The sequence below is a fragment of the Natrix helvetica genome (genome assembly GCF_964273705.1).
Source record: "Natrix helvetica genome assembly, chromosome: 7".
Taxonomy (NCBI): domain Eukaryota; kingdom Metazoa; phylum Chordata; class Lepidosauria; order Squamata; family Natricidae; genus Natrix; species Natrix helvetica.
The window spans coordinates 73,532,661-73,548,307 of NC_138558.1; the positions used below are offsets into that span (position 1 = coordinate 73,532,661).

At 44.7% G+C, this 15,647-nt stretch overlaps 1 protein-coding gene across 6 annotated transcripts in view; it reads right to left on the reverse strand.

Annotated features, from left to right (window-relative positions):
* The window catches only part of PDS5A (PDS5 cohesin associated factor A), a gene marked incomplete at its 3' end in the record, with an annotated part of 84,838 nt that overhangs the window by 31,030 nt on the left and 38,161 nt on the right, over positions 1-15,647 (reverse strand). For all 6 annotated transcript variants that reach the window (XM_081958941.1, XM_081958940.1, XM_081958939.1 and 3 more), the window contains exons 12-25: positions 14,858-15,009; positions 14,285-14,398; positions 12,902-12,983; positions 11,299-11,347; positions 11,074-11,213; positions 9,686-9,801; positions 8,922-9,027; positions 7,305-7,465; positions 5,856-5,979; positions 4,650-4,808; positions 4,466-4,534; positions 3,399-3,535; positions 1,804-1,927; positions 309-513 (exon numbers count right to left, since the gene is read on the reverse strand). In XM_081958941.1, coding sequence (XP_081815067.1) covers positions 309-513; positions 1,804-1,927; positions 3,399-3,535; positions 4,466-4,534; positions 4,650-4,808; positions 5,856-5,979; positions 7,305-7,465; positions 8,922-9,027; positions 9,686-9,801; positions 11,074-11,213; positions 11,299-11,347; positions 12,902-12,983; positions 14,285-14,398; positions 14,858-15,009 — 1,738 coding nt within the window. The remainder of the gene's footprint in view (positions 1-308; positions 514-1,803; positions 1,928-3,398; positions 3,536-4,465; positions 4,535-4,649; positions 4,809-5,855; positions 5,980-7,304; positions 7,466-8,921; positions 9,028-9,685; positions 9,802-11,073; positions 11,214-11,298; positions 11,348-12,901; positions 12,984-14,284; positions 14,399-14,857; positions 15,010-15,647) is intronic.

A 15,647-nucleotide genomic window follows, 5' to 3' on the forward strand; every position in this document is an offset into this window, starting at 1 on the left:
GAACTATAAATACCATCAACATAGAATGGAGCTTGCTCAGAAGCTGAAATATACCAAGTAAATGAGATGAAGGTTGTGAAGTAGAGGAGAGAGGTAAGGGAAGGATAGGAGAGGGCGGGGGGAGGAGGAGAGAAAGAAGGAGGTGAAAAAGGAGAGAGGAGAAGGAGAGAGGAAGGGGAAGTAGAGAAGAGAAGGATGACAGAGGGAAGAAAGGAGGTAGGGAGGGGGAGGAGAGAGGGAGAAGAAAGTGACGCATAAGGTACAAATATGGTGTATGGAGAGCAGAAGAGCCAATAATTGTTACTCACCGTTTGCCATAGGGTTCTGCTTGATGTACTCTCGCCGTATGCTTATATTTTTAAGCAAACACTGCCGAGCATGAGCTCTTCTTTCTTTGACAGGGTCTTTGGCACACAGTGCAAATATTGCCATGTACTCCAATGGGAGCAGTAATTTTACTAGTGCCTTGTGCAGCTTCTGAGCAAATATCTGCCTCACCTGGTAACATTCATCCTATAGGAGCAGAAGACAAGGACAAGCGAACGATGAAGCGAAAGAGGGCAAGCAAACTTTCAGAACAGTGGTATGAGATGGGAAAAATCTATGGCAGAGGTCCCCAACCCCCCAGTCCGTGGCATGCCAGCAACCGGGCCACGCAAACAAGCGAAGCGCCATCCGCGAGATGCAGGCAGCACGCAAAACCACGCCCCCCTCCGGTCCACAGAAAAACCTTTCTCCCTGGAACCCGTCCCTGCTGCCCAAAAGATTGGGGGCCACTGATCTATGGCATTATAGGTACATCATTGATACAATCTATTTACTGTATTTTTCAGAGTATGCTCCGAAGTATAAGATGCACCTAGCTTTTGGGGAGGAAAGCAAGAAAAAAAAAATCTGCCTCCCAGCAATTTGCCTCCTTGCAGCAAACAGCCTGTTTCAGTTTCAGCACACCCCAATTAGCACAAAAAAAAAAAATCTGCCTCTGATTCTGCCTCCCAGCAATTTGCCTCCTTGCAGCAAACAGCAAACAGCCTGTTTCAGTTTCAGCTTCAGCACAGCCTGATTAGCACAAGCAGCTGATTGTCTGGTCTCACCACATAGCCCATTGCCACCTCCACATGTCCCATTTTTGGCATCGGCACGCCCCATTTTTGGCCTCCATGCACTCCATTTTCTTCCCATTCCAGGCAGTGGGGATCAGGTTAGGCAGAAAAGGGGCCATGTGGAACCGAAAACGCACAGAGGCCAAAAATAGGATGCAGAGGCTGAAAACGGGGTGCGCGGAGGCGGCAATGGGCTATAGCAATCCCTGCAGCCTAAAACAGCTGATGGTCGGGAGCCCGATCCAACTAACAATCAGCTGCTTGTGCTAATCAGGCTGTGCTGAAGCTGAAACTGAAACAGGCTGTTTGCTGCAAGGAGGCAAATTGCTGGGAGGCAGATTTTTTTTCTTGTGCTAATCAGGCTGTACTGAAGCTGAAATTGAAACAGGCTGTTTGCTGTTTCCTGCAAAGAGGCAAATTGCTAGGAGGCAGAGGCCAAAGGGTAGGGGCCGGTGGGTGGGCGGGACTACATTTGGTGTATAAGACCCACCCAAAATTTCAACCTCTTTTAGAGGGGGGGAGTAGTGCGTCTTATACTCCCAAAAATATGGTAATTTTATTTTTGTTTCCATTTCATGCCTCCTCGCAAAAACACTGCACAGAAAGAGAGAAAGGCAAGGTAGCCCAAACACAAGTTTTATCCTGTTTTAACTCAAATTGTTACCCGCTTCAGACACTGCTTGAAACAAGAGCTCCTTACATTAATGACCAGTGCACAGAGCTGGAATTGTTCGGGTGTTATAATTTCGTGGTAACAGGGCTCCTGGGCAAGCTTCATTATGGCACCGCCAGCAGCCAACCGTAGTCGCGACATGTCTGACTTGCTGTAAATGAGAGGGGGGGGGAGTATAATTTATAAGACAAATGCACTTAAATCCGAAGATACACAATTCGGCTGATAACAAAATGTATCACGCTGATACAATGAGTTCTGGTTGAGATGACAGTTGTCACCCTCTCTTAAAAGTCTCACATCAATTAACAAACCCAGATTTTCATGACCAACTTTGGTTATTTTGTTTTAAGCTGTTCATCTTTATAAGACTGCATGTTTGTGCTAAGATTCTATGTTGACTTACAGTCCACAAGTGACAATTTATACCAGATGTCAGCAACCTTAAAACACTCAAATTGCCACAAAGCCGTAACTGGAAGCCCCCCGCCCTTTCAATTCTGGAGCCAACAGGAACTTTAGGTTCCCCACCATAGAGTTTCCTCCTAGCACAGCGTCCTTTTTCCTCTACCTGTCCTGACCCAAAGCCCTATCAATTGTGGAGCTGACCAGAAAACCCACCCCTTGCCATAGAGTCTCCTCCTGGCGCGCTGTGCTTCCTCACCCCTCCCACCCCAAACCAGAAGCTCCTCTCAAAAGTATAGTGCCAACTGGCGACAGGGAGCCACAGCAGAGGGATGAAAGAGCCATATGTGGCTCCAGAGCCGCGGATTGCTGACCCCTAAGTTATACCGATGGTCAAATCTTGTATTTGTGCTAGATCTGAATCAGCACCCTTAGGGTTATAAACGTAGCTGCAAATAGATTGATATATCCAAAATCAAGTTGCATACAAGCTAGAAAGTATAACTTCAGTATTAAACTTCTATTTTTCCCCCCTCTGTGGACTCTACCAAGTATCTTATTTTCCCCCCCTTTAAATAAGCCATAAAGGTAAAGGTTCCCCTCGCACATATGTGCTAGTCGTTCCCAACTCTAGGGGGTGGTGCTCATCTGCGTTTCAAAGCTGAAGAGCCAGCGCTGTCCGAAGATGTCTCCGTGGTCATGTGACCGGCTTGACTAAACGCCAAAGGTGCACGGAACGCTGTTCCCTTCCCACCAAAGGTGGGCCCTATTTTTTTACTTGCATTTTTACGTGCTTTTGCTAGGTTGGCAGAAGCTGGGACAAGTAACGGGAGCTCACTCCGTTATGCGGTGCTAGGGATTCAAACCGCCAAACTACTGACCTTTCTGATCGACAAGCTCAGCGTTTTAGCTACTGAGCCATCGTGTCCCATTAAAGAAGCCATAAAGTTTACTTAATCTGTATTCTACACCGACTAAAACGTATATAGCATAGAATATTACAAAAATGTTGCATTTCTCATTCGTACTGAAGGGAAATTTGAACAGCTCAACCCACGCTGAACGTCTGTGCATCTTCACTATTCCAAATTCAGCAAGGGAATGCAAAGTAAAGAACCTTTTTTCCCTTGGGTGAACAGATGTCCCTTGCTGCCTTGCATGAGGCATATCGATACACATGAAGAGATCAGAGCGGTGACGTATGTCAAAAGCCTTGCCTAATTCTCTTCTGTTCTGTCAAGTCTCCTTCGCTGACCAGCATGGCTGACAGTAACCGAAGCGTTGAATTTGCAGATTTGGACTGGTTGTTCTTCATCCCCAAGAGCCAACGCACCAGGAGTTTAATGGCTTGAACCTGTTATACAAACATGGAAGACCGCTGTGAGGAAGTCTGTTTCACTTCCACTCCACGAAAATCAGTTCCAAAGAAAAAGGGACAGGTCTTCTGGTTGCCAATGCCAGAAAACTAAATATAAGGAATGCAAAAGCAGAGATGGCCCAATGTGGTTCAAAGCCTCTCCGGCATCTTTCCAAATCAAGAGAGGCCCCACCCTGTTCTCTATGGGGAGACTGTGCAAAGCTGCAACACCTTCTGGCCTAGAATCCTAGGGCTGAAAGGGACCTTGGAGATCTTCTAGTCTAGCCCTCCCTGTCCTGAGCGAGGCTTCCCGAGAGCATGAAGCAAACTCCTTGTCCCAACAAAAAACCTTTATTAATTGACTGTGAATTCTGCTCATTCACATCCAGCAAAGTCTTTCAGAGGAGGATTTACGGTCACAGACCTTATCTGGCTTGGAGAGCTGCCAGGCCGATATCTGCAAAACCTGGCAAGGAGTCTTGGGGAGTTACGAACCAATTAAGCGAACTAATTGTCTCCTACAAACTCCACTCCCCTTTCGCTCATTTATTTCCTCTGGGAGGGGCCATTCATCGTCCTCCTGTGGCCTTACTCCCATCAACCCGTTCTTTAGCTGTTCCCTTCATCTGGCAACTCTGTGCATGCACACACTGGGAACAGGCTCCAGTTGTTCTTCTGCCCCACTGATGTCCGACTCTGAAGGCAGCTGATAACTGTCAGATGGCTCTGGTCCCTTCTCTGCCACCGACACAGAGCCCTCATCAGAGCCTTCCCCAGACTCCAGGACTGGCCCATGCTCCTCCCCAACCTCCTCACTGTCCAAATCTGCTGCCAGCTCCGTTGCCGGGCCACACTTTCCTGTAACTAACAGAACCTATATCAACACTCATGGGTTGTCCGTGCTTCATAGTTAAAGGAACTTCATACCTTTGCTAGGACTTCCGGGGACACCTCTTCATCCGGAGACCACAATTTCCCATTTTTTTCACCTGTAGACTGCAAGATTTCAAACGATTAAAAATCTATCCAAGACAGTCATTTCGGTATCGACGCTAATCCTCTGTCCCCTTCCCCCTTCCCATTGCATTTGGCAAAATTGTACTCAACGTACCCTATCGTTCATAAGAAGATCTTTCACAATGAAATTTGCAACTACGGATTTCATGGGGGATGCAAATTGGTCTGGGGCCAGCATGGAAATGTGACCCAAGGAAACCAGGGGAGTTATGAGCTGCTCCGGAACATCAGCATTCAAACTTCGACTTAAAGGCTGAAGGGAGAGAAAACAAAGGATTAAAAACTGCCTGTTTAAAAATAAATTATTGTACTGTCTTGACTAAGTTTATTACATATATATATCTCCAAAAACGCAATGCAATGCAAGCTCTGTTTCTTAATATACTGTTAGAAGAGTATATTAGAACAGCTTCCCAAAATTTCTAACATTTTGCCTTTAATTTTCCAGCTACCAGAAAGTCAAATATAGCTTTATTTATCTTGCTGTTTGAAGAATGCAGTATTGCAGGCTAATTCTGTCGACTGCCAGCAGTTCGATCCTGACCAACTCAAGGTTGACTCAGCCTGCCATCCTTCCGAGGTGGGTAAAATGAGGACCCAGATTGTTGGGGGCAAGAGGCTGATTCCATAAACTGCTCAGAGAGGTCCATAAAGCACTGTGAAGCCATATATAAGTCTAAGTGCTATTGCTATTGCTCTTCCCTCCCTCCCTTCCGTGGTGGTGCAGTGGTTAGAATGTAGTACTGCAGGCTAATTCTGCCCACTGCTAGGAATTCGATCTTGACCAGCTCAAGGTTGACTCAGCCTTCCATCCTTCCGTGGTGGGTAAAATGAGGACCCAGATTGTTGACTCTGTAAAACCACTTAGAGAGGGCTATAAAGTCCTGTAAAGCAGTATATAAGTCTAAGTCCTATTGCTAGTGCTTCCTTCCTTCCTTCCTTCCTTCCTTCCGTGATGGCACAGTAGTTGGAATGCAGTATTGCAAGCTAATTCTGCCAACTGCCACCACTTCAATCCTGACCAGCTCAAGGTTGACTCAGCCTTCCCTTCTTCCCAGGTCAGTAAAATGAGGACCCCGATTGTTTTTTGGGGAGGAGGGGGGGGGCATAGGCTGACTCTGTAAACCGATTACAGAGGGCTGTAAAGCACTAAGAAGCGGTATATAAGTCTAAGTGCTATTTCTGTGGGAGTAAAAATAGTACATTTCCCCCCCAATTAAATTAAGTTAAATTCCATGGTGTAACAATAAGCGGGCTCCAATTTTTGACAGCATTTTTGAAAGCAGTAGCAGAACCTTACCTCGAAGATTTGAGCAAGCTGCACTTCTTTATTGGAAAATATGGCGTGTATGCAATGGACAGCTTGCTTGGCTTGGTGAGGGGTTCCTCTCTTTGCTTTCTGATGCAAGATTGGAATAAGCGTTCTGTAAAGACACATACGTTTCATTCACTCGTTCACTGAATTTCTACAGCCGCCCATCTCAGACAATGACTCTGAATTGGCTTACAATTTTGAAAAAAAGACAACAATTTAAAAAACTAAATTTATAAATACTCATATTGGGGGGGGGGGGAATTTATTAATTGTCTGTAAACGGCAAAGTTAATATAGAGCAAAAATGGAAAAATTCTTTACTTCAGCATAATTTTTCAATTGTTATCTCGTACTGGAGACAAAATGTAAATTAAAAACTAAAATGAAGTGCTTGAACTTGATGAAGTCCCTCAATAAATTTGTGGGCATCTTCAGGAATCTTCTTTTGAAAGAGACGACTATATACCTCTTCTACAAAATATGCAATCTATATTAGCTTTAACTAAATAAAACTATTCAATTGTTTCACATTTTTTCAATGCACTAACACTTCATTATTAATACGCAATCGAACACGCACGCACACACAATGTGTTTCCCTGAAAAGAAGACAGGGTCTTATTTTCTTTTGACCCCCGAAATAAGAGTTTGGCCTTATTTTTGGGGAGGTCTTGTTATTTTTGAGGTGCCGGAGGCGGCGAGCGTGGTCACCTCATGGCTGCTGCTGTGTTGCTCATTGTTGGGCCTGCTGCTCTTTTTGCGACGGCCATTAATGGGACAGAAGGGGTGCAGTGGCTAGGGTTCTGGGAGCGGCCATTAGGTAAAGGTGTGTGGGGTGCATGCGGCATGTTCCCCTCTCCTTTCCCCCCCCTCCGGCCTCACCTCCTGACCTCATGTTTTCTGCGCGCAAGCAAACACAAGAAATGGAGGTGTCTGATTGAATATTTGAATATTTTGGGGGTGGGCTTATTTTTGGGGGAGGGATTATTTTAGCGCATGCTAAAAGACCCCCGGGGAGGTCTTATTTTTGGAGAAACGGGACACACATACACACACTTAATAAATAATATATTAATTACATTAATTAATTTGGCTTCACTCTTGATTTTATCAGAAGGTCTCAAAAGATGAACCCTTGACCCTGGGGCACTGCAACTGTCATAAATATGTCAGTTGCCAAGCATCCAAATTTTGATCTCATCCCCATGCGGATACTGCAACGGTCGTAAGTGTGAAAAAACGGCCCTCAGACACTTTTTCCGGTGCCGCTGTAACTTTGAATGGTCATTAAACAAACTGTTATAGGTCGAGGACTACCCGTAATCATTTGCATCAGTAAGAGATTGTACACACAGCACACGGCACTGTAAGAAAGTGGGGAATGTTTCCTTATTCCCATGCTAAGTGAGGGAAAGCAAGCCAGAAAGCACTCACGATCGTATCTGTGGCAGGTCGGTCTCTATTTTGTGGCCAGTATTCCTGAATATTTGAATGGCTGCCTCTGCCACCTTGTCGTCTTCCATTCTGAGGCACTGTAGGAGAGATTCGTATGTCTCTGCGGAGTGGAACGAGGTAGGATGTGTGAAAGACAAAACCTATGGATACATATCAAACCAAAAAACATTTTAATAAAGGCAAGCCGGTTATCTGAAAGAGTGGCACACGATTATATGCTTCTAGACCAGTGGGCAATTCATTTTCCCAATGGGGCCCATTTGAAGTAACTGAGACTGTTGGAGGGGGGGGCAAAATAGGGCTGTAAAGGTGTCTAAGCACACACCCACACAAACACAGCTTACGACCACAGGTGAGCCCCAAAATTGATGTTGTTCAATGAGAAATGTGTTAAGTGAGTTTGCCCCGTTTTACGACTTTTCTCGCCACATCTGTGAAGTGAATCACTGCACTTCTTCAATTAGGAACACGGTTGTTAAGTGAAGCTGGCTTCCCCATGGACTTTTGACTGTCAGAAGGTCGCAAAGGGGGAACAATGTGACCCCGGGACACTGCAACTGTCATAAATGTGAGTCGGCTGTCAAGCATCTGACTGTAAATCAAGTGAGCACGGGGATGCTGCAATGCTCATAAGTGTGAAAAACGGCCATAAGTCACTTTTTTTAGTGCTGTTGTAACTTTGAACGGTCACTAAATGTACTGTTCTAAGTTTAGGACTACCTGTATGTAAATTGAAGAAGAAAAATTCACACAGAGACAGACGAAGGACCACAGGTGGGCCAGAGGCTGTAAAATGCCCAGGTCTGATCTAGAGGAGCTATGATTTCTTCTCACAGAAGCTCATTTTAAGTGTAAGGAAAAAACAGTGTAAGTCAGTGAAACTGTCTTCTAAAAAATAGAAAAGTAGAGTAAAGTAGAATAAAATAAATAGAGTTGAAGGGACCTTGGAGGTTTCTAGTCCGACTCCCTGCTCAGGCGGGAAACCCTACACCACTTCAGACAAATGGCTATCCAACATCTTCTTAAAGACTTCCAGTGTTGGGACATTCACAACTTCTGGAGGCAATTTCTGTTCCACTGATTAATTCTTCTCACTGTCAGGAAGTTTCTCCTCAGTTCTAAATTGCTTCTCTCCTTGATTAGTTTCCACCCATTGCTTCTTGTTCTACCCTCAGGTGCTTTGGAGATTAGCTTGACTCCCTCTTCTTTATGGCAACCCCTGAGATACTGGGACGCTGCTATCATGTCTCCCCTAGTCTTTATTTTCATCAAACTAGACATATCCAATTACAGCAACCGGTCTTCATATGTTTTAGCCTCCAGCCCCCTCATCCTCTTTGTTGCTCTTCTCTTTCTAGAGTCTGAAATCTTGAAGTTTTCATTCTAAATGTGATTTTATCTTAGCCCATGCCAATTTTAATCTCACTAAACAGCTGCATCATTTGCTGAAATGCTTTTGATTTCTAATGTAACCCAAGCCTTGCTGGGAAAAAAAGGGTTTTAAAATACTGGCAAGAAAACAGATTTTGGGCTGAAAATGTTCTGGAATGGTTTGGATCGTGGTCATTTCATATGGTATACTAGAACATAGAGTACCTTGAGAAGTTCAAGTCCCGAACGGATTGCTGTGTCAGGACTTACACCCTCCTCTTCATCATCGGCTGTCCCTTCTATTGATTTATTCATCAGCTTTACTAATGCACTAAAACAAGACATTTCAAAATATATACAGGCTCAGTTACATGAAGAATCACTGCTTATTATGTTTAATGCATTCAATCTATTCCTTTTTTTTCTCCCAACTAATCCATTTATATAGCAATCCCGACATTCTCATTCGTGTCTGACAAGCTTATTTTCACAATTCTCCAGATCAGGGATAGTATTCAACTTATGACCCTCAAGGAGTCTCAGCCTTATGGCTGTAAGTCATGATGGTCGTAATACGGACCACGCCCATGGCAAACAGCTGAGCCAAGTGCCTGAAATGCAGTCATGTGACCCAGTGGTGGGATTCAAATTTTTTACTACTGGTTCTGTGGGCGTGGCTTGGTGGGCATGGCATGGCTTGGTGGTGGGTGTGGCAGGGGAAGGATACTGTAAAATCCCCATTCCCTCCCGATCAGCTGGGACTCGGGAGGCAGACCATAGATAAGGGCGGGACCAGCCAGAGGTGGTATTTACCGGTCCTCCAGAACTAGTCAGAACCTGCTGAATATCACCTCTGATGTAACAAGGGAGATGGCTGTAACTCTGAGCAGTCACTAAATGCCCATTCATAACTTGAAAACTACCTGTATTCAAAGCAGCTGGAGATTATTTTTTAAAGCTGTGAAAATTGCAACATGCACTGTGCTTACCTGATAGCTTCTGAGTCAATATGCACAGGAGCAATTCTTTCTAAAAGAAATTTCACCATCTCCAGGAAAGGATTGGTTGGTTGCTTAGGATTTGCAAGCTTCCGGGCTATTTCTCTCTGCAACACAGGAAGGTTTAAGTCAGGGGTGTCCAAACTTGGGAACTTTAAGACTTGTGGACTTCAACTCCCAGAATTCCCCAGCCAGCATGGGGAATTCTGGGAGTTGAAGTCCACAAGTCTTAAAGTTCCCAAGTTTGGACACCCCTGGTTTAAGTCATTGGATAATAAGAGGAAAGTGCTCACACAATACGCTGAACAGAAACAGTTTTTTAAAAATCCGCCTGCTTTCATAGTGTACATACAAAATAAATATTAGTAACAAGAGACTAAAAGGAGATTCCTATTTAAGCCATCTGCAGCTTGAAGAAAAATGGAATATAATTTAACAAATAAAATAGATCGAGTCCTCAACTTAACAACAGTCATTAAGCGACCGTTCAAAGTTACAACGGCACAGAAAAAAAGTGACTTACGGCTGTTTTTCACACTTACGACCCTTGCAGCCTTCTCATGGTCACGTGATCAAAATTCAGACCTTTGGCATCTGACTCATATTTATGACGGTTGCAGTGTCTGGGGGGGGGGGCAGGGGGGGGCAGGTCACGTAATCCCCTTTGGCAACCCTCTGGCAGACTAAGTCAATGGGGAAAGCCAGATTCACATAATGCCTGTGTCACTCACTTAACAACTGCAGTGATTTATTTAACAACTGTGGCAAGGAAAGTCGTCAAACAAGGAAAAGCCGCTTAACCTATTTCTCACTTAGCAACATTTTGGGCTCAATTGTGGTCGTAAGCCGAAGGACTACCTCTTGCATCTCTTAATTCAAAGTGATCTCCTGTGGACTTCACTGATATTTCCAATTTAAGATTTTTTAGTTTTAAAAAAATGAACTAGGTGCTTCATCTACCATGACATTATCATGGCAGAAACCTAAGTTGTTACAAACTTTTCAGGAATGTTCTAAACTGAAAATGGGATCAGTGTTAAGAAGGAAGGAAGGAAGGAAGGAAGGAAGGAAGGAAGGAAGGAGGGAGGGAGGGAGGGAGGGAGGGAGGAGGGGGAGAAGGAGGGAGGAAGGAAGGAAGGAAGGAGGGAGGGAGAGAAGGAGGGAGGAAGGAAGGAAGGAGGGAGGGAGGAAGGAAGGAGGGAGAGAAGGAAGGAAGGGAGGGAGGGAGGAGGGAGAGAAGGAGGGAGGAAGGAAGGAAGGAAGGAGGGAGAGAAGGAGGGAGGAAGGAAGGAAGGAAGGAGGGAGGGAAGAAGGAAGGAATGAAAGAAGGAAGAAGGACAGAGGGAGAGAGGAAGGGAGGGAGGGAGGAAGGAACTTACCACACAGATATCTGCCTGTTTACAGGAACACGTAGGGCTGATTAGCACTTCAAGTTGAGAACGAAGTTTTTCATCATCCCCAAGGACTTGGTTGAATTTTTTCACAAAATCCTGGGCTTTTCCAGGATCCGGAAGATTTTCTACAGAACGATAATGGAAAAGTGTCAATTTGGGTGGCGACTTCCGAGCGACACTAAAATTTTAATTCTAATCGACGGGCCTTACTTGCGATGGTCATCAGCTTCCCAAACATAGCAGCACTGTTTGCTTCTGACTGAAAGGAGAAGTTGAGAGGAGAATTCACACAGGGGATTCGTCATGTGACCCAAGGGCCCCCCACCCCCAGTCTGTGCCAGAAACCGGGCTGTGCAAACAAGCAAAGCGCCATCCATAGGATGCAGGCAGCACACCAAACCTGGCCCCCCTCTGGTCTGTGGGAAAACTTTTGTCCTGTTCTGACCCAGCTCCCCAAACACAACAAACCCTCTGTAGTTAAATCAACGATTCCTTTATTAGGAGCCCTGGCAGCCCTGGCAAAACGCTTCTCTCTCAATGCAGGCAAACAAGTCTGTCCAGCAGGGAAATGAATAGTTGCTTGCCACATCTATCCATCTCCGCCCCCTGCCTTTTATTCCCAGAGCTAGGGTGGGGTTTTGCTAGCAGTGGTGGCTCTTCTGTCCCAGGGACCGGCCCATAGATTTCCACTGCTCTCCTCTCCTCTGCCTTCTGCGCATGCACATCAGGCACTGGACCCAGCTGTTCCTCCTCTTCCTCATCAGCCACCTCCAGACCTAGGGGCTGTTGACTCTCCATCTGAGGGCTGACGGATGGCCCAGGCTCTGCTTGGTCTCTCTCTCTCTCTCTTCCAGCTCCATTCCCCCTTGCCCTGATGCTGACTTTGACTCCCATGCCTCCTCCTGATCTGATTTGACTGTTGGAGGGGCTGGCGGCCGACAGTCTGCAGTATCTCCACGGAATTAGTCCCTGGTGCCCAAAAGGTTGGGGACCGCTGATGTGACCCTTCTCTGTCTTGTTCATAAATTTATGAATAACTTCTAGTCCAACCCACTTTTAAGATTTGGCAATAAATGAATATAACTGTTATCAGATGGGTTGTAAAAGCCAGATTGCAATTTTTTAAAAGATCCTCTTTCTTCCCATAGTCCATCCATATTTTGCACATACACGGGTAGCTCTTTACTCAAAGCAGTAAAGCATACTCACAGCACTTAGGGACCGTTTGAAGTCACAATGGAACTGAAAACAGTGACCTATGACTGTTTTTCACACTTATGACCGTTGTGGCCTCCCCATGGTCTTGTGATCAAAAAAATTCAGAAACATGGCTACTGACATACATTTATGACAGTTGCAGTGTCCTGGGCTCATGGGATCCCCTTTTGCAAGCAAAGTCAATGGGGAAGCCAGATTCACTTAACTGTGTTACTAACTTAACAGCTGCAGGGATTCATTTAATAATTGTGGCAAGAAAAGTCGCAAAATGGAGCAAAATTCACTTGACAAAGAGCAGCAGAAATTTTGGCCTCAATTGTGGTTGTAAGTCGAGGATTATCTGTGTTATATACAGTATTAGTAGTAATTTGCCTTTGTAAGGAAATACATCGTCAAAATGATATTGTATCATTTTTTGTGCCATAGTTTTCATCTCATTATAAAGCTCTTAACAGGCAATTATTTTGAGAACTAGTAGCATTCAAAGAACAAATTCAGAGTTATTTAACGCAGCAATCTTAAGAGACATGAAATATTAATATTCTAAAATGCAGCATCATGCAAAGTAGAACCATGATGTTATTTTGAAACCTACGGTGGGTGTTTTATGCAAATCTAGCAATTCCCGCATATGACTCCTAAGCATGTTCTGGCACTTCCACATTTCATTCAGTGCCCTGGGCATAAAGACATGAAAAATATATTAAAACATGAAAAAAATGACTTCATACATAGCATATGGACTTCCATGGCATTCTCCACCCAGCAGCTTTTTAAAAATGAGATAGCTCTTCTATCCTTAGTAATGTCATATTCCCCCACCACCACCAAAAAAAGTTTAGGCACATATTTGAGTCCCAGATTCCTATCCTTTCTTACTTAATTTTAATTCAGACACTCCACGTCCACGTACACCAAAAATACCTAAGTATTCCTATCACAAGATACAATTTTTTAAAGTACCATAATTTTCAGACTATAAGATGCACCAGAGTGTAAGACGCACCTTAGTTTTTGGGGAGAAAAATAAGGAAATTTTTTTTTGCCTTTGACTACCAGCATTCATGGTAGCGTCCTGTCAGTGTGTGAGAGAGTTGAGGGCTGTTTGGAAACAAACAGTATTTGCTGTGTGAGCAACAAGGAAGGAGACAGCAAGGAGCCTGGGCGTGGCTTGTTCTGTACTAAAGCTGTATGCTGTGCTGATATCTGAAACTAAAACTGAAAGTGAAACTTCTCTGCTGAACTACCGCATTGGGAAACCTGTTTTGGTATATTTACTTAATGTGTTATATTATATCAGGGGTGTCAAGACTTGTGGACTTCAACTCCCAGAATTCCCCAGCCAGCATGGCTGGCTGGGGAATTCTGGGAGTTGAAGTCCACAAGTCTTAAAGTTCCCAAGTTTGGACACCCCTGTATTATATATATAAAGAGAAGTTATTGAATCCTGCTGAATCAGTGACTTGTGTGTGCTTTCTGAATGGGATTGCGCTGCAAACTCTGACACGTCCTTGCAGCAAATAGCAAACAGCCAGGTCCGCTTCAGCACATTATTGCAGCATAATTCAGCACGAGCAGCTGATTGGCGTGTGGATCGGCCTCCTGGAATACCCCCAATCAGCTGTTCCAGGCTGCAGGGATTGCCACAGACCATTGCTGCCTCCATGCCTTGCATTTTTGGCTACATTCGGTGTATAAGATGCACCCAAATTTTCACCCTCTTTTAGGAGGGAGAAAATGTGTGTCTTATACTCCGAAAAATACGGTCATTCTGAAGAATAGCAGGCTGCCTTGATCTGAAATCTACTGAATAGCCAATGTAGCTAGTGACTTCAACGCACTGGCCATCACACCAAAGAAGAAAGTCTGCTGAGCTACAAGACACGTTAACGTAAAACGTCTGCGCACGGAATGTTTAAAATGACTGGTGAAACCGATTTAAAAACGTAGCGGTTTTCCCAGTCAAAGCCATACTCACTTGACAGCATTTGGATCTAAGCTAGCATATAAATAATATAAGCACTTCATCCTCTCTTCGGTTTCCAAATTATGAGGGACAAGATACTGGGCGAAGATTTTCTCCACCAGCAATCTGCAAAGGAAGATAAACGCAGGCATTGTTTAAACTGCTCATAGTTTAATATCTTAAGGTTTTTTTTTAAAGGGGAAACTATCCTACATATGGCTGAGTGCGGTCTGCAAGGCAAAGACGCCAAGGGGAGGTGGCTGAGGAAGGATGGAGAGAAGGGTCAGACTGCTTTGTGATTTTATTCTGGGGAAAGAGCAGATCCATTGGAGTGGTGCGGTGGCCTAGAGGTGGCGCTCTCACCTCACAATCAGGAGGCTGTGAGTTTGACCCTAGGTAGAGGCAGATATTTCTCTCTCTAGGCACAATGAGAATATATCTGCTGAACAAAACTCCGCATTGGTGACAGGAAGGGCATCTGGCCATTAAAACGCTCTGCTAGCTCCATTCAGTTTCCCAGACTCCACCCTGCAAGGCGTTATGGGGTCGTTAAAAGAGGATGAAAGAGCAGATCCATTCACTTACTTATCATCAATGCTATTCTGATAATATATGTGCAAAAGTTTATCCTTTATCCAGCTGACTTTCTCTGCTGCATCTTTTCCAGCTTCAGCATGAAGGCAGTATTTCTTATACAGCTGAGCGAGTCCCATCATCGCTTCTTTTCTTACCCGCCACTTTAAAAAAAAGAAAAGGAAACACAAGCCCAGGGAGGTGATGTTACAAACAGCTTAAAAATGAATGACCAGGACACGTCGGAAAAGTTGTAGTTTGACTTACCGCAGAAAAGGCAGCACTCTTTATGTTAGAGCCGTTATCAAAACCATACTGATGATGGAGATGGGACCAAGGTGCTTTTTCAAAAGGCAACTGGACTTTCCTGGGTTTTCCTTGAAGACGTTTCGCTTCTCATTCAAGAAGCTTCTTCCAGAGCTTCTTGGATGAGAAGCGAAACGTCTTCAAAGAAAAACCAAGGAAGTCCAGTTGCCTTTTGAAAAAGCATCTTTGGGACAAGCAGAACCTGGATGGCTGAGAATCTTCACAGACACCTCCAGCCACAAAGCACCCACGATTTCGGGAGGCACTGATTAATAGTTCTCAAATGTCAGGAAATTCCTCCTGAGTTCCAGGTCTCCCTTCTGACAAGCTTCCACCTGTTGCTTCTTGTCCTCAGGGGCTTTGTAAACTCTTGTGGCCGCCCCTCCAAGGATTGAAGGATTGAACCCTCTTCAGGGTTGGGCTGCTGGGGGTTCGCACAACTTCGGATGTTCCTTTAGGTAGGATTCTGTCCAGTTTGGAAAACCCCAAATGCCAC